The sequence below is a fragment of the Acipenser ruthenus genome, chromosome 20 (genome assembly GCF_902713425.1).
Source record: "Acipenser ruthenus chromosome 20, fAciRut3.2 maternal haplotype, whole genome shotgun sequence".
Taxonomy (NCBI): domain Eukaryota; kingdom Metazoa; phylum Chordata; class Actinopteri; order Acipenseriformes; family Acipenseridae; genus Acipenser; species Acipenser ruthenus.
The window spans coordinates 16,450,702-16,476,644 of NC_081208.1; the positions used below are offsets into that span (position 1 = coordinate 16,450,702).

The window sequence follows — 25,943 nt, forward strand, 5'->3', positions numbered from 1 at the left end:
TAATGCCCTGGCTCCACACACAATAAAGCTGATCTCACCCCATAGCCACAGACATTGGTCTCAGAAATAAGAGGAAGGAAGTCTTGAGCTATACTTTAACTTTTTCCTGCAAATATCAAAAGTCTGCTTGTTCCATCTCCCTGAGAGTAGGTGAACAGTCACACTATATTAACCCAATATTGTCCTGTTACAATACCTTTAAACCCCTATCTTAGTCCTCTGTAGCTGACTCCTCATACAGCACTATATCTATAGAGATGGACAGCATTTACACTGTGTTGCAGAGTGAAGTGTGAAACCCCACTTCCTCTAGCCCCTGTCCAGCCCTGCAGAGTCTGCACTGTTAATATAGGAGTAAGAACTTCCTGTTCAGTTCAGACGTGTATCTGGCTCTTCTCAGACAGCACTTGCTATGGAGATGGACAGCTATGAATCAGATCAGGTTTATGAAAACGTGGACATCAAGCAGCCGCCAAGCAGGAGAGCAGGAAAGCAACATGGGGGTAAGTAGAGAGACACACAGACACCAATCTTCAAGTTAGCATGGTGTTCGAGGGTAGTGGGAGTTGTCTTTGGGAGGACCAGAAAGGACGTCACACACACAGGAGACTTGTGGGCAAACCTCAGTGCCACCTAGCAACTGAGTAGAAGTTTATTAAAAAAAACAGCAGGGCCAAAACCACAGTCGGTACCCAGGCAGAGTACCAGGTATTGCAAAACAAACACAACAACCCCCGGTAGTACCAACTATGGTAAAACCGGGTTAAAAATAAAAAGAGCAAATAAACCAGTCCCACACAATAATTAAGTAGTGCTCCAAAGGAGAGTAGCTGCCGTTCTCTAGACGGCCACGTTAGTGGTGGTGGCGCTGTGTCTGCAGTTGGCTCCTTCTCACACTAGCTGCAGCGTACTTCAGCACTCAGAATTAGACTTCCGGATACTTCCAAACATACGCTCCAGGAAGGAAGAAGGTAGTCGGGACGCAGGCAGCCGCCTGTTCAGGGGTCTGGAATATGAGCAGAGGTAAGTAGCAACACACACACGCAGCAGCCCAGCGAACTCCTGTTGCTAACCCAGGACAGAGAGCCCGAATGCAGAAACCGCGCAGCCTAAATACTGCCCAACCCCGCCTCCGCAATCAGCTAATGCCCCCGCCTCAGCCAACCGGCGAACACAGCACAGCTGATTGCAGAAAGTGAGCCCGGCGACCGAGCGGTTCCGCGTCAGGGCAAAACGACCCACCACACCAGAACTCCCAGTATGATCGTTTTCAGGTCGTTCGCCCCGACTTCGGGCTGCCCTATGCAACGCCACACGAGATCGGGAGGGCGGATTACAGCGGGACCCTATTACATCCCCGTCACATATCCCCCCCCTCAGAGTGGAGCCGTAGGCCCACTCGGCCTCTTCTAACTTCCCCAATTGGCCCCCCTCCCTCGAGAAAAAGTCAGCATTTTGGTGTTCCTTACCCGCATGATGTTTAACAGTGAAGTTAAAGGGTTGCAGCGCCAGACTCCACCGAGTAATCCGGGCGTTCGTGTCCCAAATGCTTACCAAATGCTCCCTCCAGGTGGAGCTAAACACTACCACGTCATCAATATACGCTGCCGCATACTGACGATGTGGGGCCAACACCTTGTCCATCATTCTCTGGAAAGTCGCCGGGGCTCCATGCAACCCAAAAGGCATGGTCTGGAAATGAAACAAGCCCCCTGGGGTCGCAAATGCGGTTTTCTCCCTAGAGCTGGATGTTAATGGGATCTGCCAATATCCCTTTGTCAAGTCCAGAGTTGACAGGTACCTCGCGTCTCCCAGGCGATCAAGGAGTTCATCCACCCGGGGCATGGGGTACGCATCGAACTTAGAGACTGCGTTGACCTTCCGAAAATCTACACAGAAACGGGTGGTGCCGTCCTTCTTAGGTACCATTACCACTGGACTGCACCACTCGCTCTGGGAAGGTTGCACAACTCCAAGTTCAAGCATACTATCCACCTCCCGTTGCATGACCCCCCGTTGACTTTCCGGGATCCGGTACGGCCGCTGCCGAACAGTGGACACGGAGGAGTGATAATAGCATGTTCGATGACGTTAGTCCTACCGGGCACCTTAGAAAAAAACATCATCGAATTCCTCAATCAATGACCTCAGCTCTACCTTCTGCCGGGGAAGCAACTGTTCCCCCATCGTAATCGAAACGGTCTGACCCAGTGGCCCCACTTCGGGACCAAAATCCTCGCCGGGGCTATCGTGGGTAATAAACAAGGCCTCTCTCTCTCTCCACGGCTTTAACAAATTTATATGGTAAATTTGGAGGGGTCTACGGTGGTCGGGCTGCCTAATCTCATAATTAACTTTTCCTACTGCCCGCACCACCTCATATGGGCCTTGCCACTTAGCAAACAGTTTCGATTCCGAGGTCGGAAGAAGCAACAGTACCTTGTCTCCGGGTCGAAAAGTCCGAATTCTAGCTTTTTTATTGTACTGTTGCTGTTGCAATTGCTGAGCGTTACGTAGGTTCTCTTGTGCCAATCGACCGACCAATTCCAGGCGGTCTCGGAGCAGTAGCACATATTTCACTACATTTTTTGAAGAAGTTGTTTGCTCCTCCCAGCCCTCACGCACCAGATCGAGGATGCCTCGGGGTTGTCTCCCGTACAGCAGCTCAAACGGGGAGAACCCCGTGGAGCTCTGTGGCACTTCTCTCACGGCGAACATAAGGAAAGGAAGGAGCCGCGCCCAATGCTTCTGTTCCTGATCTACAAATCGCTTCAACATCTGCTTTAAAGTCTGATTAAAGCGCTCCACCAGTCCATCGGTCTGAGGATGGTACACCGATGTCCTGATGGGGCGAATTTTTAGAATTTGATACACCTTTTTCAAGGTGGCTGACATAAAGTTGGTTCCCTGGTCCGTCAGAATCTCTTTGGGAATCCCTACCCTGGACATAATCTGTACTAGTTATTTTGCTATAGCGACGGCACTAGTGGACCGGAGCGGCACCGCCTCTGGATATCGCGTAGCATAATCCACCACTACTAGAATGTGCGTATATCCAGAGTCGGCGGGTTGCACCGGCCCCACTATGTCTACCGCTATTCATTCGAAGGGGGTTCCCACAAGGGGCAGTGGGACCAGCGGAGCCGGGCGAACTCGAGCCGGCGCCACCCTCTGGCATTCGGGACACTCCGCCACGTATCTCCTCACATCATCGTGCAGTCCCATCCAATAAAACCGGGCCAGTATCCGTTCCAGGGTCTTTTCCCCGGCCCAGATGGCCTGAAAATGGAATGTCATGTGCTAGTCGCATGACCTCTTGGCGAAAAGACCCCGGAACCAATAATTGTGTTACGGGCTGTCCCGTGCCCGGGGCCTGGGATACCCTATACAGTAGGCGCCCAGCCACGACAAAGTGAGGAAATGTGGGCGGCCCGCAACCGTCAACTTCCTTCCCCTCGACAGACCGGACCCGCCCCCGGATGTGCACCAGAGTGGGGTCGTTAGCTTGCTCCCACTCTAGGTCCACATCCCGGTCCCAGACTCGCGGCATGTCGAGCGGAGGTTCGGTAGCTTCCGCCCTGGGCTCCTCAGTAGCCAGTTCCCGCCGGTCACACTGAACACCCACCCCCTTCAGTTTCCGTTTGGTAAGCTGAGGAGACTCTCCCACAAGCCCCCAGCCTTGCCTTGCTACTGCCCACTCCAGTTTCTCGGCCCTCCGCTCTCGTTTAGTTTTACGGGGCCGGAACTTAGCAGTAAACATATCGGCTTTCAGCGGAAAGATCCGGCCAATTGAATCACCCGCTGAGACCACCCCTTCTCCAGTCGGTGGCCGGGTCGTCCTAACCTTAAGTTCTGAGTAATAAGGCCAGTCTCGACCCAAAATTATAGGGTACGGAACCCACTTCGCGACGGCCACGACTACCTGGCACGTCCGACCATCTATGGTCAATCTAACTTTAGTGGTTGGGTATGGCTTGGTGTCTCCGTGGATACACGAAATTGCCACAGATCCCTGCGGCCGCCCAGCCACCCCCTCCATGAGAGCTTCACGAATTATAGTGTGGTTGCACCCCGAGTCCACTAAAGCGTGGGTGTTCACTTTCCCAATAACCACAGACACAATGCAAGGCCCCTCCCGTCCCTTTCCCCGGTACTCACCCTCCGGTGCAGCTGGATAGCGAGAGGCCACATCACATTCCATGGCAGCGGGACACATCCTGGCAATATGTCCAGCCTCGTGACACCGGAAGCAGATGAGAGGGGGTGGCGCTACCGACGCCGGCTGCTTGTTCCCTACCCCACCACTTGGTGGGTTCCAGGGAGTGGATCTGGCCCAGCTGGGGGCTAACCTCATTCTCCACTTTGGAGGCGAGGCGCCCGATGGGTCGATGGAAGCCACCGGCTTCGGTGGGAAACGAGGGGCTGGAGTCGGGGCCTTCGGTTTCACGGGAGCTGGGCTGGGGTCCTGTCGAAGGGCTGCATCTTCATACGCCTCCGCCAGTTCCACTGCTCGCTCCATGGTGTTTGGGGTGTTCCTGGCCACCCAGTCCCGGGTCCCTGGATCTAGCACAGACAAGAACTGGTCGATAGCCACCGACTCCATCAACTGTTGTTTGGTACGATCCCCTGGTTGCAGCCAGCGAGTAAGGTGGTCCCAGAGCTGTTGAGCGACGATGCGCGGGCGGGCTCCCTTCGGCCGGACATAGTGTCGAAATTTACGGCAGTGAGACTCAGGGGTGATATTCAGCCGTTGTAATATGGCCACCTTCACTTGCTGATAATCCCTGGCGGCTTCATTGCTTAGGGCCCGGTAGGCTGCCTGTGCTTCTCCCGACAGACATGGGGCAAGCTGCGCCGCCCAACACTCGACCGGCCAGGAGGATGCTTCGGCGACCCGTTCGAACGTCGTGAGGAACGCTTCTGGGTCGTCCTCCGACGTCATCTTTTGAAGCCGGATCTTAGGCGGCGGCTGCCCTGTTGGTGGTGCTGCCGCGGGCGCCTGAGTCCGCGCTAGTACCAGAGACTGCACCGCTTGGCACATCGCCGCCATCTTCTCTGTGATCTCCAACATGTGGGCCGTCCTCTCGACATCCCGCTGCGCATCTCGCTCCTCTCGTCGCCGCTCCACACCGTCCCGGTGTCGCTCTTGGTCCTGTAAGAGGACCTGCAGGGTGTGCTGGTCCAGAGACATCCCACTTCTGACACCACGTGTTCGAGGGTAGTGGGAGTTGTCTTTGGGAGGACCAGAAAGGACGTCACACACACAGGAGACTTGTGGGCAAACCTCAGTGCCACCTAGCAACTGAGTAGAAGTTTATTAAAAAAAACAGCAGGGCCAAAACCACAGTCGGTACCCAGGCAGAGTACCAGGTATTGCAAAACAAACACAACAACCCCCGGTAGTACCAACTATGGTAAAACCGGGTTAAAAATAAAAAGAGCAAATAAACCAGTCCCACACAATAATTAAGTAGTGCTCCAAAGGAGAGTAGCTGCCGTTCTCTAGACGGCCACGTTAGTGGTGGTGGCGCTGTGTCTGCAGTTGGCTCCTTCTCACACTAGCTGCAGCGTACTTCAGCACTCAGAATTAGACTTCCGGATACTTCCAAACATACGCTCCAGGAAGGAAGAAGGTAGTCGGGACGCAGGCAGCCGCCTGTTCAGGGGTCTGGAATATGAGCAGAGGTAAGTAGCAACACACACACGCAGCAGCCCAGCGAACTCCTGTTGCTAACCCAGGACAGAGAGCCCGAATGCAGAAACCGCGCAGCCTAAATACTGCCCAACCCCGCCTCCGCAATCAGCTAATGCCCCCGCCTCAGTCAACCGGCGAACACAGCACAGCTGATTGCAGAAAGTGAGCCCGGCGACCGAGCGGTTCCGCGTCAGGGCAAAACGACCCACCACACCAGAACTCCCAGTATGATCGTTTTTCAGGTCGTTCGCCCCGACTTCGGGCTGCCCTATGCAACGCCACACGAGATCGGGAGGGCGGATTACAGCGGGACCCTATTACATCCCCGTCACACATGGGTACCCCCATTTCTCTTTCTCTTGTCTTCTGTTTTCCCATAAGCATTCTCTTATATATTAAACAGAGCTTTGACACATGAGAATAAACAAATAAACCATCTCTAAAGCAGTAGGAAAAGGTTTCATGAACTGCAAAGTTGATTTATTTACTCAAAATGGGCTTTATAAAAGAGTCCTTAACGTTTTGTAAAAAGGGCGGCGGGCTGACGGCAGCAGATTGACAAGAACATTAAATGTCTTATACTAAAAATAAATCAGTATGCAGGAAATATTAGTATGTTGGTTTTGTTACTACTAGAGCACTCTGCAGTTCTGCAAGGGTTAAATTTGACAACAACAACAACAAAAAAAGGAAATATAAAATTTGCAGCCCCTCTTCATTGTCTATACTGGGCACTGCTGCCATGTTCAAACCCACTTCACAGCCCTGTATCAAACACAGAGCTGTTTTATGAGTGCTGTGCTCATACAGTTTGGACTTGATAACACAGTGCAGTGGGTAGGACTGCAAACTGGAAACACCTGCTATGTACAGGACCCACTAATCTAGTGATTCTGCACAATTACCTTCACTTTAGGATTTGAAAAAACTTCTGATTGAAAATATGACTGAGGGTATTTAATGTGTGTGCAAAGGAACCAAAGCTAGGGATACATATTGCTGGAGACAGGAATCTAGTGATTGAGAAGTCTGCTATCACTATGCATCTCCACTAGGGGATAAAAACAAACAAAAGCATTCGGTGTGACGGTGTGCAATATTTACAGTGAAACAGGGCCATGGAGTGTGCGGTGTCTATACACCCCATCACAGCCTCCTTCTCTGAGCAAATCACTGTAAAGTTCAGAGTGAGAGCTACATTGCTTTTTAAACAGTAAACATACATCTCTACCACAGAGACTGAACTACTGCTAGCTACCCAATCTACTGACCACCTGACCACCTCTGAGGCTCACAGTTTACATTAAGTCTGTACTGCACATCTTTTTCATGCATCATCATGCACACTTAAAGACTTTTCCACTGGGGTTGTACTGTCACAGTGCTTTTCATGGGACGAACATGTTTTTCAAAAATGAGATATGGTGACCTGCTCACAAAACTTTAATGACTGTTATAAAGGATTGTCTTTTAAGGGCTGTAAGACAGTTTATGAACATTCCATAATGTGCATATCAAATATTAGTATGTTAAATTACTACTGGTGCAGTCTGCAGTTAATAATTATTCTGCCTCTGATTTCATAGAAAGAAAAAACACACAATGTTCTTTGACCCTTCTCAGGGAATATTACATTGCATCTGTTTCAAACTAAATGTAATGAATGAACTGCTTCTTAAAACTGTTCAGAAATGCAGCTGAATATTGTCAGATTGAGGAGGATGTAATATTGGTTTATCTACTGTAGTTGACTTGCGTTTCTTTGCCGAAGGACAGTTTGTCAAAAACTGACTTAAAATGAAGTTTGTAGCTTCAATGCAGTCTCAAAACGTGTTGACAATTTGTTGCAAGGTAGTGCATTTTTTCAGTCATGAACAGCTTTTGAAAAGCAGTTTGTAGCTTCAATACGGATGGAAAACTAAAAAAATAAAACTGCTCCAGTTTGCAATCTTTCAATGAGATGTCAGCATCCTAACAGCTTTCCAATATTGCATTTCTAGCCACTAACTTACTCACATCTGTGCAATCACAAAAAACATATATATATATATATATATATATATATATATATATATATATATATATACATACAGTGCCTTGCAAAAGTATTCAGACCCCTGACCAATTCTCTCATATTACTGAATTACAAATCGTACATTGAAATTTCATTCTATTTGATATTTTATTTTAAAACACTGAAACTCAAAATCAATTATTGTAAGATGACATTGGTTTTATGTTGGGAAATATTTTTAAGAAGACGACTTACAGAGACTAGGGTGTGTGAACTATGCATTAGATTACAATTACATCTCACCCAGAAGACAGAGCACAAGGAGGTTAAGTGGCTGAGGTAGGATTTGAACCGGGGACTTCCTGATTTCAAGCCCTTTACTTTAACCACTGGACCGCACAGCCTCCTCTCTCTCTATCTGTTGATCTATCTATATATATCTATATATCTATATCTATATATATATATATATATATATATATATATATATATATATATATATATATATATATATATATATATCCTGTACTTCAGAATATTGTAATCTGCCAAGTGTTTAACCATCGTACTACTTTATTACAACTAAAACACCAGAAGCAGCTTTAGATTTCATATACTTCATATCAATGCACCAATTATAAATGTGAACAGCTGAACTTGTTTTTACAAAAAAAGGGTTAAAAAAAGTATTGTTGATTTATAATAGACATGTTTCTGTATATGTTCAATACCTAATATCAGGGATGAAAATAACTCTCTCATTACAAAGCAATTTAAGCTTGTTACCTATACACACTGTAGCTAATCCAGCTCATAGTAAAACCTGGAATGAGTGAAACTGCCATGCAATAGGAGTCTTATTTCCATCCCTGAATATAAATCCTACATAAAAGTTGACCATTTTCTTATAAAGCAATTCATATTTTCCACTGTTATATATCTTCACATATGCAATATATGTAACTATGTAAGGTATGAAATACCGTATTCTAAACACAAATAATCTAAATTATTACATATCCCGAGAGATACAGAGTAAATCAGTCCTGCCTCAAAACATTTAGACCAGGGATGCAGGAGGCCTGTCTGGCAACTTGTATTTTCTGCAGCTACCGTGTTGAAGCAACCAGCTAATGAAGAAGAAGAAAAAAAATCCATATACTGTACTATATACATTGCTTTGATTCCTGTTCCCAGTTAAAAATATTGCCCATCTAATCATTTACAGTAGATTATCACATTTACAAATCAATGCAGATATATTGACATGAGTTGTCTCACTCTTTTCCTCCCTCAACCCACTTTCTTTTTTCCCCACATGTCCTTCCTCAAACCTCTTCTCTCCCCCTTTTCTCTCTCCCTCCTCCTTCCCTCCCTCCCTCCCTCTCCATCTCCCTCCTTCCTCTTTCCTCTTACTCCCTCCCAGAACTGTAACAAGTGAGGTCATGTGGTAATTTCTAACAAGACTGACAGGAAGAGGACTTTAACATTGAATAGAAGGGCTCTCAAAAAGGGATTTTGTAAAGTGTTTCCACAACGGAAACTGCAGTTCACACTTCAGCCCGGTCTCTCTGCTTCAGCTAGAAAACACAATGTGACCTCATCTGTGACAATTTGCATGTTCATACTGTGTCTTCTTTGAAATGCACTTATACATTGCACATAGAAATCCGTAGATAAACTGCTGCATCCCGGTACCTGTGCTGTAGGTCACATGGTCTGACTGCAGTTCGGCCATTGGAGTGATTTTGAACTACAGCACAACAGGAAGTGATCAGGTACCAGGAAGCAGCAGCAGCAGCTTTTAATTTGTTTTGCAGAAATATCTACATATTTCCGACTGAAGTGTCTTTTTTTTTCAGAATCGGCAGCACCTGTGGATTCTTCTGATAGACAAGCAGCTTACTGTGGATGGGATGTGTGGCTTCTTATAGCTCTGAGCTGCCTGCTGCTGGCAGGCAGTGTAGCCCTGGGGGTGCTCTGTGAGTACACTGAACCTGTTAAACGACTGTACTTAGAACTGGAGAAATTACAAACAATCATTTCATACCTTCAGAAACACCCAATCATAGATTTCAAGGTATAACTTGACACCCGTGGTTGAACTTGACCTGGGCAATAAGCGAGTTATGTGCACCGAGTGTGAAGCCAGTATCTCCAAGCGTCAGGTCTTTCAGAAACCCTTTGAAATGGTTTCTACGATATTAGGAACAGCAAGGGTGGCAAGTGCAAAAACTTGAACTACTTTTAACATGAAAATAGTCACAAGATCCTCCTTGGGGTTGAAGTTGAAACTGTATTATATCTACTCATATCGTCAGTGATTATGGATCTGTGTCACAGTAAGCTTGTGTATAGAGACAGTAGGGTTTGTGTGCAGCTGTTTGATAAAAGCACTCTCCATTGCAGTTTATAACCTGCAGACTAAGAACCTCAAACTTCAATCCCAGTATTCAGAACTGGAAAGGAACTACACAGACATCTCTGTCACAGGTGAGTGCTGTTTCAGATTCTATTCAATCACGTACTTTATCGTTTCTTTTTTCATTGATAGATCTTAAGTCATTTATTACGTCAACATGTTTTGTTCAGAGCTGTACCATCCCCATTGGGCCTCTCACTCATTTTCTCGATGAACTTGACTATCTCCTCTCCTCCCTCCCCTCTCTGTCTACTCCTACTGTCCTGTCAGATGATTTCAATATCCATCTCTCCAACCCCACCCACTCTGCCGGATTCCTTCCTCTCCTTCACTCCTTCAACTTCTCTCTCTCCATCCCCTCCATCCCACAAAGCTGGCCGTCAACTGGACCTCATCTTCTCCAGGGCCTGATGCCCCTCCACCTTCTCTGTCACCCCTGAGGACCTCTCTGATCATTATTTCATCTATTTTTCTCTGTCTCTCCCTACTCCACATACCCCCACTGTCACCTCTTACCGTAACCTCCGCTCTCTCTCCCCTTCTCTCTCTTTCTCTCCCCTCTCTCCCTGCTCCTCCTACCTCCACTGTCACCTCTCGCCATAACATCTGCTCTCTCTCCCCTTCTGTTCTTGCCTTCACCGCTCTCTCACCTCCCTGCTATTGACTCCTTCTCCCAACTCTCTGTAGACTCTGCTACCTCCACCCTCTTCTCCTCCCTCACCTCCTCCCTCGACTCCCTCTGTCCCCTCACCTCCCGACCTGCTCGTCCCTCCCCTCCCCAACCCTGGCTCTCCTCTGTGCTCCGCTCAGTAAGAACTGGAAGAGAACCAAACTCTCTGCTGCCCTAGACCTCTATCGCTCCCTCCTCTTCTCCTTCTCCTCTAATCTATCCTCTGCTAAATGCTCCTATTTCAAATCTATTATCCAATCCTCCACTAACAACCCCTGGAATCTAGCCTCTACCTTCGCCTCCCTCCTCAACCCTCCCCCCTCCTCCTCCCTCCTCTGTCTCCTCTGACAACTTTGCCTCTTTCTTCTCCACTAAAATCTCTAATATCCACTCTTTAACACCTCCCCCCCCACCCCTCCCGCTCCAACCCCAACACTCTCTGTCTCCCCTACTAACTCACCCTCCTGCTCTAGTGTGTGGAGGTTGTGTGGTCCAGTGGTTAAAGAAAAGGGCTTGTAACCAAGAGATCCCCGGTTCAAATTCCACCTCAGCCACTGACTCATTGTGTGACCCTGAGCAAGTCTCTTAACCTCCTTGTGCTCCGTCTTTCGGGTGAGACGTAATTGTAAGTGACTCTGCAGCTGATGCATAGTTCACACACCCTAGTCTCTGTAAGTCGCTTTGGATAAAGGCGTCTGCTAAATAAACAAATAATAATAATAATAATACTCCCCTTCATCTCCTCCCTTTTCAACACCTCTCTCCTCCCTGGCCTCTTTCCCTCTGCCTTCAAACAAGCCTGTATCATCCACCTCCTCTGCGCTCCCCTGCCCCCAGAGCCCATTCCTTCTCCACCCTCACCCCGCAGTGGTGGAACGACCTTCCTATGAATGTCAGGACTACCCAGTCCCTAACATCTTTCCGGCACCTTCTCAAGACACACCTCTTCAGATAACACGTGTAAAACTTAACTCTTTCCTTCTGGACTATATAGCACACTGCCTTTAATGCACTTTAACTTGCACTTATCTGCTCCCTATTTTACTGTAATTCTGCACTAAACCCAATCTGTTGTATTTTGTATTTCAGTTGCACTGTTATCTGCTCTTGAACTGCCCCGATATCAAATCATAATGTGTTATTTGCTCTTATTAGGACTGAAGTCATTGTATTTTGTATCTTGCTCTTAATTGTACTGTAATTCTTGATATGTATTTTTTGTATACAACTGTAAGTCACCCTGGGTAAGTGTGTCTGCTAATAACAATAATAATAATAATAATAATAATAATAATAATAATAATAATAATAATAATAATAATAATAATAATAATAATGCGAAAAAACTATGAAAAAAGACAGGACCAGACAAATGTATCTTGTGTCATATCTGCTGTATTCATCAGTGATTATGGATCTGTGTCACAGTAAGCTTGTGTATAGAGACAGTAGGGTTTGTGTGCAGCTGTTTGACAAAAGCACTCTCCATTGCAGTCTCTGACTTCCAGACCAAGAACCTCGAACTCCAATCCCAGTATTCAGAACTGGAAAGGAACTACACAGACATCTCTGCCACAGGTGAGTGCTGTTTCAGATTCTATTCAATCACATACAGTCCATGTCACAGGTGAGTGCTGTTTCAGATTCTATTCAATCACATACAGTCCATGTCACAGGTGAGTGCTGTTTCAGATTCTATTCAATCACATACAGTCCATGTCACAGGTGAGTGCTGTTTCAGATTCTATTCACTCACATACAGTCCATGTCACAGGTGAGTGCTGTTTCAGATTCTATTCAATCACATACAGTCCATGTCACAGGTGAGTGCTGTTTCAGATTCTATTCAATCACGTACCTTATTGTTTCTTTTTTCATTGATAGATCTTAAGTCATTTATTACGTCAACATGCTTTGTTCAGAGCTGTAGGATTACAGAGCATTAGACATAAATAAAGTTGTTTATATTATTGAGATATTCCAACAATAATCAGGGTGGTTCAATTTTCTTTCTAAAATCTATCACAAAATGTGACGGGGGACTGCCCCGTCTTTATGATCATGGTTGGGACTGGCAGGGAGGGGGTTAAAATTCCTCCCTGCCAGGAAAACATGTGATGCCACAGGGGATAAAAGCCAGGGGAGAGGCCCTGGCTAGGGAGGAGAGTTCCAGAAGAGGAGTGTTTTGTTTGTACTGTGCTTTTGTAAGTTGTTGGTTCCAGTGAAGGCAACGCCCAGCCTGGAAGCTTTATTTTGTAAGTTTTGCTTTGTGTTTATTTTATGTTTAAAACCTTTTTGTTGGCCCTTGTGCTGGTTTATTTTGTATTTTTGTTTATTAAAAATCTTTATTTTTGAACTTCAAACTGTCTCTGAGTCTCAAACCTCGGTCAATCCTTTCACATTTGGTGTCAGACGTGGGATAGCGCCACCTGGAGGCTCAGAGCAGTATTTTTTTTTTTTTTCTCTTGAATTTTGGGAGGTTTTTTTTGGTAAATGGGGAAGAAGAGCAGACAGCGGCAAAGGCAGGAGATGCAGCAGCCGAAGAAATGTAGGCTGCTGCAACAACAGCCACCCCAGCTGGAGGACCCAGCCAGTCTTTTCCCCTGGTGCTCATGGTGCGGGATGCTGGATCATCGGTGGAGGTCCTGTCCAGATGGGCCACCAGCTGACTGGTGTGGGCGCTGTGAGGTGGATGGCCACAACTGGGCAGGATGCCCCCACAATCGGGACCGGGAGCAGCTGCAAACCCTGTCCTCGGCAGCCACCCCACCACTTCCAACATCGCCGCCTTCACCACCATCATGGGAGATCTGGGAGTGGCTGGTGCACCCCGAAGCAGACCTCCCCCACGACCTTCCCATAGCCATCCGCACACTGTGGCGTCGAGATGGGGAGAGGTGGGAAGAGTGGGAGAGACGACACCACCCGGTTTCCCTCCAGGATATTGCCAGCATGGTGCTGGATTACCTGGAGTTAGACATGGGAGGGGCTCCCGTCAGTGAAGTAGAGGAGTGGTGCGCTCACTGCTGCCAGTACGGGCATGAAGAGAACGCGTGTCGAGAGCTCAACTGGGAGCCAGACGTGGAGGAGTCTGAAGAGGAGGCAGATGACGACGGGGAGTTGTTTTTAAAAAGTCTCGAGTTGTGCACTGGCTGTGGGGCATATGGGCACACAGTGGCCATCTGCCCCACGCAAACAGAGGGGAGAAGAAGGAGGCAGAGAGGAAGGAAGACATGGGAGGAAGAGGAGTGGTGCACCCAGTGCATGCAGTGTGGGCATGAGGAGCACCACTGCCCGGAAGTGTTATCGGACACAGACCTGGAGTGGGAGGAGCCCGAACATCCTGCGCCTGAGTGGGAGGAGCCCGAACGTCCTGCGCCTGAGTGGGAGGAGCCTGAACGTCCAGAGCCCAAGAGGGGGGAGTCGGTGCGTCCAGAGCCCAAGAGGGGGAAGTCGGTGCGTCCAGAGACCAAGAGGGGGGAGTCGGTGCGTCCAGAGCCCAAGAGGGGGAAGGCCCAACGTCCACGTTCCAGGTGTCCACCAGCAGAGGGAGAGTTCCTGCTGGTTTTGCCTCCATCACCGTCACCAGCAGAAGGAGCATGCCTGCTGGTTCCCCTGCTGCCGCCGTCCCGAGAACCAGAAGGGGAGGAGCTGCCTTCCTGAGAGCCAGAAGGGGAGGAGCTGCCGTCCCGAGAGCCAGAAGTGGAGGAGCTGCCGTCCCGAGAGCCAGAAGGGGAGGAGCTGTCGTCCCGAGAGTCAGAAGGGGAGGAGTCGCCTCCCGAGGGTCCGCCACTAGAGGGAGACGAGTTGCTGTTTCCGCCTCCGCCAGCAGAGGGAGACGAGTTGCTGTTTCCGCCTCCGCCAGCAGAGGGAGGCGAGCTGCTGTTCCCGCCTCCGCCAGCAGAGGGAGACGAGCTGCTGTTCCCGCCTCCGCCAGCAGAGGGAGACGAGCTGCTGTTCCCGCCTTCGCCAGCAGAGGGAGACGAGTTGCTGTTTCCGCCTCCGCCAGCAGAGGGAGACAAGCTGCTGTTCCCGCCTCCGCCAGCAGAGGGAGACGAGCTGCTGTTCCCGCCTCCGCCAGCAGAGGGAGACGAGCTGCTGTTCCCGCCTCCGCCAGCAGAGGGAGACGAGCTGCTGTTCCCGCCTCCGCCAGCAGAGGAAGACGAGTTGCTGTTCCCGCCTCCGCCAGCAGAGGGAGACGAGCTGCTGTTTCCGCCTCCGCCAGCAGAGGGAGACGAGTTGCCGTTCCCGCCTCAGAGGGAGACGAGTTGCCGTTCCCGCCTCCGCCAGCAGAGGGAGACGAGTTGCCGTTCCCGCCTCCGCCAGCAGAGGGAGACGAGTTGCCGTTCCCGCCTCCGCCACCAGAGGGAACCGGGCCGCCGTTCCCGTCTCCGCCACCAGAGGGAGCTGGGCCGCCGTTCCCGTCTCCGCCACCAGAGGGAGCCGGGCCGCCGTTCCCGTCTCCGCCTCCCGAGGGTCCGCTGCTGCTGCTGCCGTCGCCTCCCGAGGGTCCGCTGCTGCTGCCGTCGCCTCCCGAGGGTCCGCTGCTGCTGCCGTCGCCTCCCGAGGGTCCGCTGCTGCTGCCGTCGCCTCCCGAGGGTCCGCTGCTGCTGCCGTCGCCTCCTGAGGGTCCGCTGCTGCTGCCGTCGCCTCCTGAGGGTCCGCTGCTGCTGCCGTCGCTTGGGGTCTTCGGGGATCCTGCTTTGCCTGGGGTTGCTAGGGATCCTGCTTCGCCTGGGGTTGCTACGGATCCTGCTTTGCCTGGGGTCGCTACACTGTGGCCAGAGCCCCACAGAGGGGAGTTGCCGGCCATGAAGAGGGGGAGGGAGGTCAGGAGACCAGCTCCCCCAGCGGCACTTTCGTGGCAAGATAGTGTGTGGCCGGAGCCCCGGAAGAGGGAGCTGCCGGCCACGAAGAATTGGGTGGTGCTGGACGTCCCACCATGGCTACCCCCATGGACACTGTGCTTCCCCCTCTTCCGGGACTGAGACTGAGGGGGGAGGTGGCCATTTAGGCCATGTTGTGCTTGGCACAAGGGGGGGGGATATGTGACGGGGGACTGCCCCGTCTTTATGATCATGGTTGGGACTGGCAGGGAGGGGGTTAAAATTCCTCCCTGCCAGGAAAACATGTGAGAATGTGGCTGGAGCCCTAATTGAATAATTAGCTATTATTGATTAATAGGGCTCCAGCCACAGGGGATAAAAGCCAGGGGAGAGGCCCTGGCTAGGGAGGAGAGTTCCAGAAGAGAAGGAGTGTTTTGTTTGTACTGTGTTTTTGTAAGTTGTTGGTTCCAGTGAAGGCAACGCCCAGCCTGGAAGCTTTATTTTGTAAGTTTTGCTTTGTGTTTATTTTATGTTTAAAACCTTTTTGTTGGCCCTTGTGCTGGTTTATTTTGTATTTTTGTTTATTAAAAATCTTTATTTTTGAACATCAAACTGTCTCTGAGTCTCAAACCTCGGTCAATCCTGTCACACAAACATGCAAAGGATTTGAGTTTTAGTACATGTATGCTACTACATATATGCTACTATATGTTTCTGCAAATGTCATGACAAAGTGTATTACAGAATTGTTTTAATGAAACTATTTTACATTGGGTAAGGATTCACAGACACACTGTACCTGCACCACTGTGTTGATTTATAAATTGCCTATATCCTGCTGTACAGTTAATGTGTTCATGTGAACAAGCAATGAAATAAAGACTTGACCAGACAAGTGTAGCCTGTGTCATTAGCGCTGACAGCCATATGCACATTATGCACTGTGCGTACCTTTGATTTTCAAAATGTCATCTTCATAACTGTGGACTCGCATGTATCTTGTGCGATCAGTTGACGCGAAACAGACATTTTAAGCAAATGGAAGCAGATACGTTTGGTTGAAGCTTCAAAAAGAGCAAAAATCTCTCTTCTGATGATCCAGAATGTTAAAGGGAACAAATCAGTAAAAGCACCAAACCGTCTGTTTCTGGCAAATACGCTGGTGTCATTGAATGTTAGTACAGTACTACTGCATGATCTGAATTCTGCTGCTCTTCCAGGATTGAGCACGGGAAGTGCACATTTACAGATTCATTTGTATTTTAATTTTATCAGTGTCTTATAATAAAATAAATAATACATTTTCCTAATCATTAACACATCATTGCCAAGTTGTATTATTAGCCGTTTACAGCCCTATAAATTATATAAGAACTCCCTTAGTTTACAGTCTTCTTATGTAACGCTGTAAGATTATAAGGTTTGTTATGTACAGGTCGTGTGGGCATCTTAACTGACTTCACCACAGCATACAAACTGGCAGTTTAATGAAAATGACGACCAGAATTTGAAATGTTACTGATGAAAACAGAGACACGTTCATTGAAAATCAGAGTAAAATGATTAGAAATGGAACCAGCATGAAAGATTTTTGAGCTAGTTTTTCCCCTAGTTTAAGTCTTTATTTCAAATAGGTTTATTTGTAGCTTTTATTGTTGTTGTGGACTACCATATTCCTTCGTAAGATTCCATGTAAGATGCAGCCCAAATTTACCACCTTCAATTTGAGGAAAAAATAAAACATCAAATTAATATGCATTTAAAAAGACACACCCTCAATTACACTGTTGTATTATACAAAACTGACACGAAACAGTGTTGTTGTAGATTAACCACAGAGCTTGTATATTGTGCTGCATACTATAATACAATACACTCGCGCTACTGCCACCTGTCTCCCAACAAACACAACAACGGGAAAACCTGCTGTGACAGAGCCGCTAGGACCCAGGCCATACAGACAAGGCTCATTTGCATGAGCGGCGGAGTGGTGCATGCTGGGGGCACTGTTGTGATGGTTTTTTTTATTATTATTATTATTTGTTTATTTAGCAGACGCCTTTATCCAAGGCGACTTACAGAGAGGTGTGTGAACTATGCATCAGCTGCAGAGTCACTTACAATTACGTCTCACCTGAAAGACAGAGCACAAGAAGGTTAAGTGACTTGCTCAGGGTCACACAATGAGTCAGTGGCTGAGGTGGGATTTGAACCGGGGGCCTCTTGGATATAAGCCCTTTTCTTTAACCACTGAGTGTGTGACCCCCTGGCAACATGCAACACAGCAAACACAACAGCATTAAACTGTGCTATTGCTTGGCATGTCAAGAAATACAGGGGTCTGATCAGCATTTCCGATCTGTCCAAGCTGGTACTGTTTGTTAGAAATGCTGCAATTGTAAATGTTTCTCTTGGAATTCCTCAGGAAGCTTGGTTTGTTTTTTCTCAGCAGTGTCACTTGCTGCTTGTGTATTCGGAAAGATGTCTTTGTTGTCTTTTCTCGGCAGTCAGCCACGTTGCTGTTTGTGTACTTGGGATTTTAATACACGCATCACTATACTGTACTCAAATTCAAGACGCAGGCTATTTTTGAGAAGCAAAAAATGGTTACAAAAGGCGTCTTAAATTCAATTAGTTCTGTCACAGCGCAATGTTTATTCAGAAAGGGAAACAGTGATACAATTTGATTGCAGTTTTCTGATGTCACAGTGTAGGTCCTGTGAAACGCAATGCTCTGATTGGCTGAAACACTTTTAGCATGGTGATGCAGAGTCGTTATTGGCATGAGAAGGATGTTGGTGTGGTTTACCTGTGCGTACCATGTGAAAGATGTCTGGGGGCGCTCTTGGCCTGTGTCATATCTACAGTATTCACCAGTGACTATTGATCTGTGTCACAGTAAGACTAGTAAGCCTAGGGTTTGTGTGAAGCTGTTTGACAAAAGCTCTCTCCATTGCAGTCTCTGACTTCCAAACCAAGAACCTCGAACTCCAATCCCGGTATTCAGAACTGGAAAGGAACTACACGGACATCTCTGCCAGAGGTGAGTGCTGTTTCAGATTCTATTCAAATCACTTACCTGTATTGTTACAGATTTCTGAAGGGATACGTTTCAGAAACAAATACCAAACACTTACTAATGATCATATCACAAAACTCTGTAATACTTGACTGTGCTCAAGCAGCCCTCTGAACAATCCCCTTCAGATGAGGCCCTGTCACCTGCATGACACAAAGGAATCAGGAATTGCAATTAAAACCCTTAAGATAGACAAAATCGTTAATGAACGAGAAAGAGACACTTCCTTTAAAAAACAAAGCCCTGCAGAGTGGGGCAGCAGTGACAGTGGGAACAGTGAGATTTTCAGTTTGTTTGTTAAATTGACAGTATGTTTCATAAATAATAACACATAGCTTGTATGGTCTATTAGTGAGCTGGTTAAAGAGAGCTGGGGGTTTTGAATGATCTATGATGTCATCCAGTACCCCTCGCTATCTTTTACATTGTGCCTTTCTTCACATCTACAGCTCTTTCTGTTTAACAGATCAGCACTGCTTCTGTCTCTTGTTCTGCCTCAGTTTGTGAAGCCTGTCCACAGAACTGGGAGCTGTTCAATGGCAAGTGTCACTACTTCTCCACTGATAGAATGAACTGGCACTCCAGCCGTGATAACTGCACATCACTGGGGGGGCACCTGGTGATTATAGAGAGCGAGGCAGAGCAGGTACGACTATCTTCTTTACAATGTTAGATTTTCAATACACATTTCTGTTGCTCACTTCACTGCTAGCTAACACTGGAAATGAAGTAGGATGTATGATAACAATGTGCAGAATAGTTCTTTCACCCTGAAGCAAACATTGTTAATATATAACTGAGCTTTCACTTTCAAACACTTGCCACTAGATGACAGACCACCGGCACAGACACAGCTCAACTGATAGAGGTTTGTTTTCTGTTCAGAGATTCCTATCTGAGAAGGTCTGGAACATCACACATGAGGCTAAAATAAGCAACGAAGAAGAGCAATCCCACTGGATCGGCCTGACTGACTCTGTTACTGAAGGAACCTGGCTCTGGGTGGACGGCACTCCTCTCAATGAGAAGGCAAAGTATGAGCTTCAACCTCATTCTGAAATCACTGCTGAGGATTAATAGGATAAACCGTGTTCTAAAGCAGTGGTTCTCAAACTTTTTTATTCGCACCCATATTAATTTTTTTTTTTTTAATCTTGGCGGACCACACAATAAACAGTATAGCTGACTGAAAAATAAGCACATAAAAACAACCAACAAACTATAATACTAAGAATAACCATAGACTTCGCTGTATTTATTTCAATGCGACGGGAGGGCCTGTTTCTGTGAGCAAAGTTATTTTAAAGTTTTAAGAATCTTCTAGTTTAAGTTCTAGTTTACTTTTCATAACATGAATTTAACGAGAGGGAAAAAACATTGTTTTATTTTTAAATTGCTAATTACAGCAGATTTGTGTGAATTAATAATCTACACCCATGAGGTACCAGCACAGTTGGAGCTCCGAATCTCCAGCTATAATCTTTATTTATAAAAAGAACGTTTGGATGCTGCACGCTGATTGGCTGTTGAGGATTTTTTGTTTACCGTACAGTTATACTGTACAATACACGGCGAACATATTTTTGTTGAAGCACAGTTCAATTAATAAATTATCACAACACAGCATATTAAACTCTCAATAAATACACACATTGTTGTGAGAGGAGTTTTTAAAGTTTGGTTGCCGCTTAAGAGCAGGATTGATTTTAAAATCAAGGGCAGCAGTGTGGAGTAGTGGTCAGGGCTCTGGACTCTTGACCGGAGGGTTGTGGGTTCAGTCCCCAGTGGGGGACACTGCTGTTGTACCCTTGAGCAAGGTACTTTACCTAGATTGCTACAGTAAAAACCCAACTGTATAAATGGGTAATTGTATGTAAAAATAATGTGATATCTGTATAATGTGAAATAATGTATAATGTGATATCTTGTAACAATTGTAAGTCGCCCTGGATAAGGGCGTCTGCTAAGAAATAAATAATAATAATAATAAAATGTTACTGCTAACTTATAAGGCTCTAAATGGTTTGGCCCCAGATTGCATTTCTTTTCTTTCTTTTTTTTTTTTTTTAATTTAGTCGTCGCCAATTATTTTTACCCCGGTTTTCACCCCAATTTAGCATGCCCAATTATTATCTGTATCCCCGGCTCACCGCTCGCAACCCCCCCCGCCGACTCAGGAAACGGAGGCTGAAACACGCGTCCTCCGAAAAGTGCTCCTTCCAAGCCGTCATTTTTCGCACTGCAGATCCACAGCAATGCTACCAGACCTATAGTGCCGGAGGACAACACAGATCTGGCGGCTCCGCTGCAGAGCCACAGGCGCCCTATCGGCCACAGGGGTCGCTGATGCGCGGTGAGCCGTGGATTCCCCTGCCGACCTAAGCCCTCCCTACCCGGGCAGCGCTCAGCGCTCAGCCAATTGTTCGCCGCCCCTAGGAACTCTCGGTCACGGTCAGCTGTGACATAGCCTGGATTCGAACCAGCAATCTCCAGGCTATAGGGCACATCCTGCGAGGAGCGCCTTTACTGGATGCGCCACTCGGGAGCCCCCCCCAGATTGCATTTCTGAATTGTTAACAAGGTACCTTCCCACTCGTAACCTTTGAATCAGGGCCTGTCAAGGATTCCGGAGGCTAAACTTCGTTCTGTGGGTGACGGGGCTTTTTGCTGTTATGCGTCTAGGCTTTGGAATAAACTTCCGCAGGTGATCAAGGACGCTAATACTGTTTATGCTTTTAAAAAATAACTACACGCATATCTATGTACAGGCATTTCATCATGGTTAGGCTTCACTGTGCAATGTTTTATTTTATAATACGTTTTATTTTTAACAGTATGCTGTGCATTTGTTGTTTGTACTTGGTTTTGTTGTTTTTAGTGTTATTGTTCTAAACTATACTGCGCTTTGAGATGCTTGCATTTAGGCGCTATACAAAATAATTATTATTATTCTATTATATTAACACAGTGTGCTTCCTTTAATACAACAAACTGCCCTCCTTAGTGTCCCCTAACATGAGCATATTAAAAATCATGGCAAGCCTTGGTAAAGTATAGTTAATGCATAGCATAACCAGGGGAAAACTGCAAAATGACAGTGCAGGTTTACTGTGGGGAACTTTTAAAAAGCAAACAGCATTGATTAAGTGCTGCAGTGAAACTGGGTCCTATTCACAAAGCTCTAAGCTTTTTGATTCAATTGTATTTTTATATGTGTTTAAGAAACTAGTAACAGTCTAGGGCTGCATCTTTAATGTCAAATATATATAAAAAAACAAAAAAAAAACACTTTCATGAAGTGCTGATTAAGTGTTGCAGTGAAACAGTGAGCATGTCCAGTTTAGTGCTGTGATACTGACTGGCATTGCTCCTCATCTCTTTCAGATTCTGGGCCACAAGGACACATGATAAAGGTAAAGAGCCTGATGACTATAATGGAGAGGACCCCGCTGGTGAAGACTGTGCACAACTACAACCAAAGAGGAATTCCAAAGAGACCTGGTTTGATTCTTCATGCAAAAAACAATATAAAAGGATTTGTGAAACTAAGGCAGTGATAGCCTAATAAGAGGATAATCAGGAGAAAAGGGAGCTAAGGTTACTGTAACACAAAGATAGACTAGAAAGAATAGAAGAAACTCAGTTCAAATAGACAAGCATGCAGGTCATCCCCCAACATTACCATATTAACCGTTTGATTCCACATTATGAAAAAGCAGAGATAACAATGAGCTGGTGGTGGTTTGTACTGAATGAAGTCTGGCCTTGAGTGCAGAATTGCAGCTGAAACATTAAGAATGGTCTACTTGACTACTCCCACTGTCTAAATACCACATGATCATCACGTGTGGAAAACAAGATTGTGAATGGCAGCCATGTGGATTCAATGCACGCTGATTGCACATCATTTAGGTCTTCATGATTGCCTATTGAAGTTAGGAATGAAAACCTCTGAAATAAAAACCATATTCAGAAAAGGTTTGTCTGTTTCTTTTGAGTTTGTCTCCCTCTAGTGGCTCTCAGAGGGATGACTAACAGTCACACAGGATTCATTTTGCTTTTTCCTGTGCTTTAGCAGGCTTGTGCTGGTTAACCATTGTTTTTACAACACTTTACAATACATATCTGTGCTTCACTTGCTCGCCTTTCCTTTACCATGATGTGCTGTGCTTCAAATATGCTTTAATATGATCACTTTTATCTTCAATATTGTGTATCACTCCATTCTTACTAAAGCTCCCATCATCCCTCACTGGTACTGCTGGTGCTGAGGCATGATGGGAGCTGTAGTGTACCTAGAAAGAGGAAACCAAAGAAAGAAAAGTAAAAAAATGACAAAATGTAAGAAACTAACAATATTATTTGTAAATTCATAACAAATATATTAATTTTAAAACAATCCTATTTTGCAGATAACAATGAGTACTCATTTTATTTTCACGAGGACTGTAGCAATTTATTTTCATGGCAATTACTAGTGAAAATATTTATGTACAGTATATGTAGAGCAGCATAACAGGAGTGCCACTTCTGTATGTGTATGTCTGTCCTTTCTTTCAGTGGTTGTTGCTAGTGCTGTGTGTGTGTATGATGTGCAACTTTAAACGAGTTAACTGCTGTGTAAACTTAACACAATGTATTTGCTTTGTTTCGTCATTGAAATAAGTCACTACTATCGGCAGACCTGCAAATAAATAAATAAGTTAGCTGTATTTTTATTCTTTACATGAGAATTAAAGCCCTGGTTATATTGAAACTCTAGTACATTACAAGCTAAGAGAGGAACCTGATGAGGTGCTTCATGTCCCGCTAGAAAATGAATCTGCTGCTGCTAGACAGATCAGGGAGGGTGGGAAGTATTTTACACTTTACATGTAGTAATATCATGAAATAATGTACCTTGCATAATTATTATAAATAATAAATGACTGCCCTACGTGCCTCTACGTCTTCTATTAATATAGCAATCTTCTGTGTCGTGAAGCATAGTTTACGTATTCTCTCGGCGAGTGACCTACTACTTGCTGTTCTGACTTTCAAAAGCAAACAGTATTGATTGAGTGCTTTAGCTCTGTGCTGCTGCTGTTTGACACGCTCGCCACTTCTACATTCAAAACGGACACTTGCGGTAAAGGGATTGAAGCAACGCCCTACAGGGCAGACGTGTTTGACTTTAACCACTGCCTCTGCGATTGCACTTGTTTCGTCAGAATCGAGCCTCTGGTCTCTGAGACTCACGCAAGCAGCTTCCTGCTAATGTACAATATCAAATGCCCCATGCTCTCTACCGCCTGGAAAAGACCTGCACCTAGTCCTACTGCATCAGAAGCATAAGTCTGCAGGATACAATGTATTGTAGGAGATGACATTCTGCATGAAGTATTAATTGTGTATTTGATTATAATTTTCTTTACTTGTATGTTAAAGTTTTATTTTCAGATTTTGATACAGCTTAAAGCACATGTAACTAGCTAAGCAAGACATTTGCAGTCTCTCATATCTTGGCATATCCAGAGCCCAGGTATATCCAGATATGTGGGATCATAACTCTGCAGTGTCCTGGGGACAGACTTGGAGAAATGACTCACTGCCACTTTTACAGTGTGACACACACAGGGCAACACAGGACTACTCCTACTGAGGAACTGCAAAACTGCACCTACTTGATCATGAACTGTGATAATGCCTGACAGCACAGACAGTTTGATGGAATATCTGTGTGAAATTAGTTTAAACATTAGCCTGAGTAATTCAAGAACAACAGTTTGGAGTGTATTAATAATTAAGTCAAGTCTCTTTCTCTGCACAGGATGAGAACAAAACCACAGAGAGAGGACGATTTAGTTTAAAGTTTAAATGTTTAAGTGAATTCATCTACTAGACACCAACGATTTAAAATGCTTTTCAGAATTATTTTGGATAATATAAACATGGTATTGACGTATGCTATTGTCACAGGGTGGCTTTGTGAATGACGTCAGATCAGAAAGGAATACACAGAGACAGTGGTGAGGAATGAAACTGAGTCGCGGCAGCGCTCAGTGTTTAATAAACAAATAAATAAAAAGGTTTTAAACAGAAAACAGGACACGGCACTTGAGGCCAAAATAAATAGACAAACAAAACGGATTACCACTTAAACAAACGGTGGATGAACAGACAAACAAACACAGTAAACTTATATTTACTTTATTTTACTTTCCTTCGTTTCTCCTTCTCAACACCCGTTCTCCACTCACCGAACACACAACCCAGAGTGAGTAAAACGTGCATCTATATATACTGTTGTGCTGGGATTCAATCACTAATTAATTATTCACTTGAATCCCAGCACGTGAATTAATTACGTGCAACCTCATGCTCACATATTAAATACTTTAAATGCACGTGATGTGCAATCCTCGTACTTAAATACAATTATACATTTTTAAACACATGTGAAACACAGACCCGTTTATATCCCGTGTACCAATGCCTATACACCAACATTAACACAGCACATGTAACATACAACACAGAAATGCACACAGGGGCGGGGCACATTGCCACAGCTATGTATAATTCTAATGCCTTAACTGCTATGTCTAATCAACATTGCATACAGTATATTAATATTAAACTGAAAGGGGTAACTTGTGAGTAATTGCGAGCACGGTAGGTCCCTGCCACCTGGCTGTTGTTTCTTTCTAAAAAAAAATATAACATTGGGAAACATGGTACACTGCGAAGCATTTGGTTTTAGCAGACGTTTTATGTGTTGCTCTTTTTGCTCAAGAGAGAAGTGAGACATGAAAGATCAAATGTTGTGTCACTATAAAAGAACGAAAATCTAGGCATTGAGCCAAAAAGAAGACATCTGGTGGGGTGAGTGTGTGTATCCATAGTGATATGATGCGTAAAGCATGTTGTTATGAAAACAATACTCATGTGCTATGTCAATGTTCTGCAATTACTCATATTAATCATAATATCACTACTGAATTGGAAATCTATCCCTTAGAAGAATGGGAAAAAGCAATACAAGTTGGGATATTCCAGTGATGTCCTGATTCCCTGAAAGAGAAAATAACCATCAAGGTATGGGATATTGGCGTCAGGCAGTAGGGATTGGATGAGCTTTTATAGCAAAGCTGCCGTGTAAGTCCGCCCCCCTGGGAGCTTACTATACGCAGCGCGCAGAGACTCATTTCCTCTTTTGTCCTTCAAGCCGAGTAGGCTTCTGGAGCGACCTCGCAGC

At 45.9% G+C, this 25,943-nt stretch overlaps 2 protein-coding genes across 3 annotated transcripts; one reads left to right on the top strand and one right to left on the bottom strand.

The window, feature by feature from the left end:
- Window positions 1–392: 392 nt before the first annotated feature.
- Window positions 393–23,652, top strand: LOC131696618 (C-type lectin domain family 4 member E-like). 2 transcript variants are annotated; one of them, XM_034042027.3, is made up of 8 exons: window positions 393–503; window positions 9,572–9,691; window positions 10,119–10,202; window positions 12,296–12,379; window positions 18,587–18,670; window positions 19,207–19,352; window positions 19,592–19,740; window positions 22,091–23,652. In XM_034042027.3, the coding sequence occupies exons 1-8, from the start codon at window positions 413–415 to the stop codon at window positions 22,269–22,271; spliced, it is 939 nt and encodes a 312-aa protein (XP_033897918.3). In that variant the 5' UTR covers window positions 393–412; the 3' UTR covers window positions 22,272–23,652. The 2 variants fall into 2 exon arrangements, with proteins under 2 accessions (XP_033897918.3, XP_058849992.1); XM_058994009.1 differs by lacking the exon at window positions 393–503 and adding an exon at window positions 5,497–5,685.
- LOC131698936 (zinc finger protein 397-like) lies at window positions 677–4,660 on the bottom strand. Its single transcript, XM_058994015.1, has 2 exons — window positions 4,159–4,660; window positions 677–1,006 (listed from the first exon to the last, which is right to left on the bottom strand). The coding sequence occupies exons 1-2, from the start codon at window positions 4,601–4,603 to the stop codon at window positions 999–1,001; spliced, it is 453 nt and encodes a 150-aa protein (XP_058849998.1). The 5' UTR covers window positions 4,604–4,660; the 3' UTR covers window positions 677–998.
- Window positions 23,653–25,943: the final 2,291 nt, after the last annotated feature.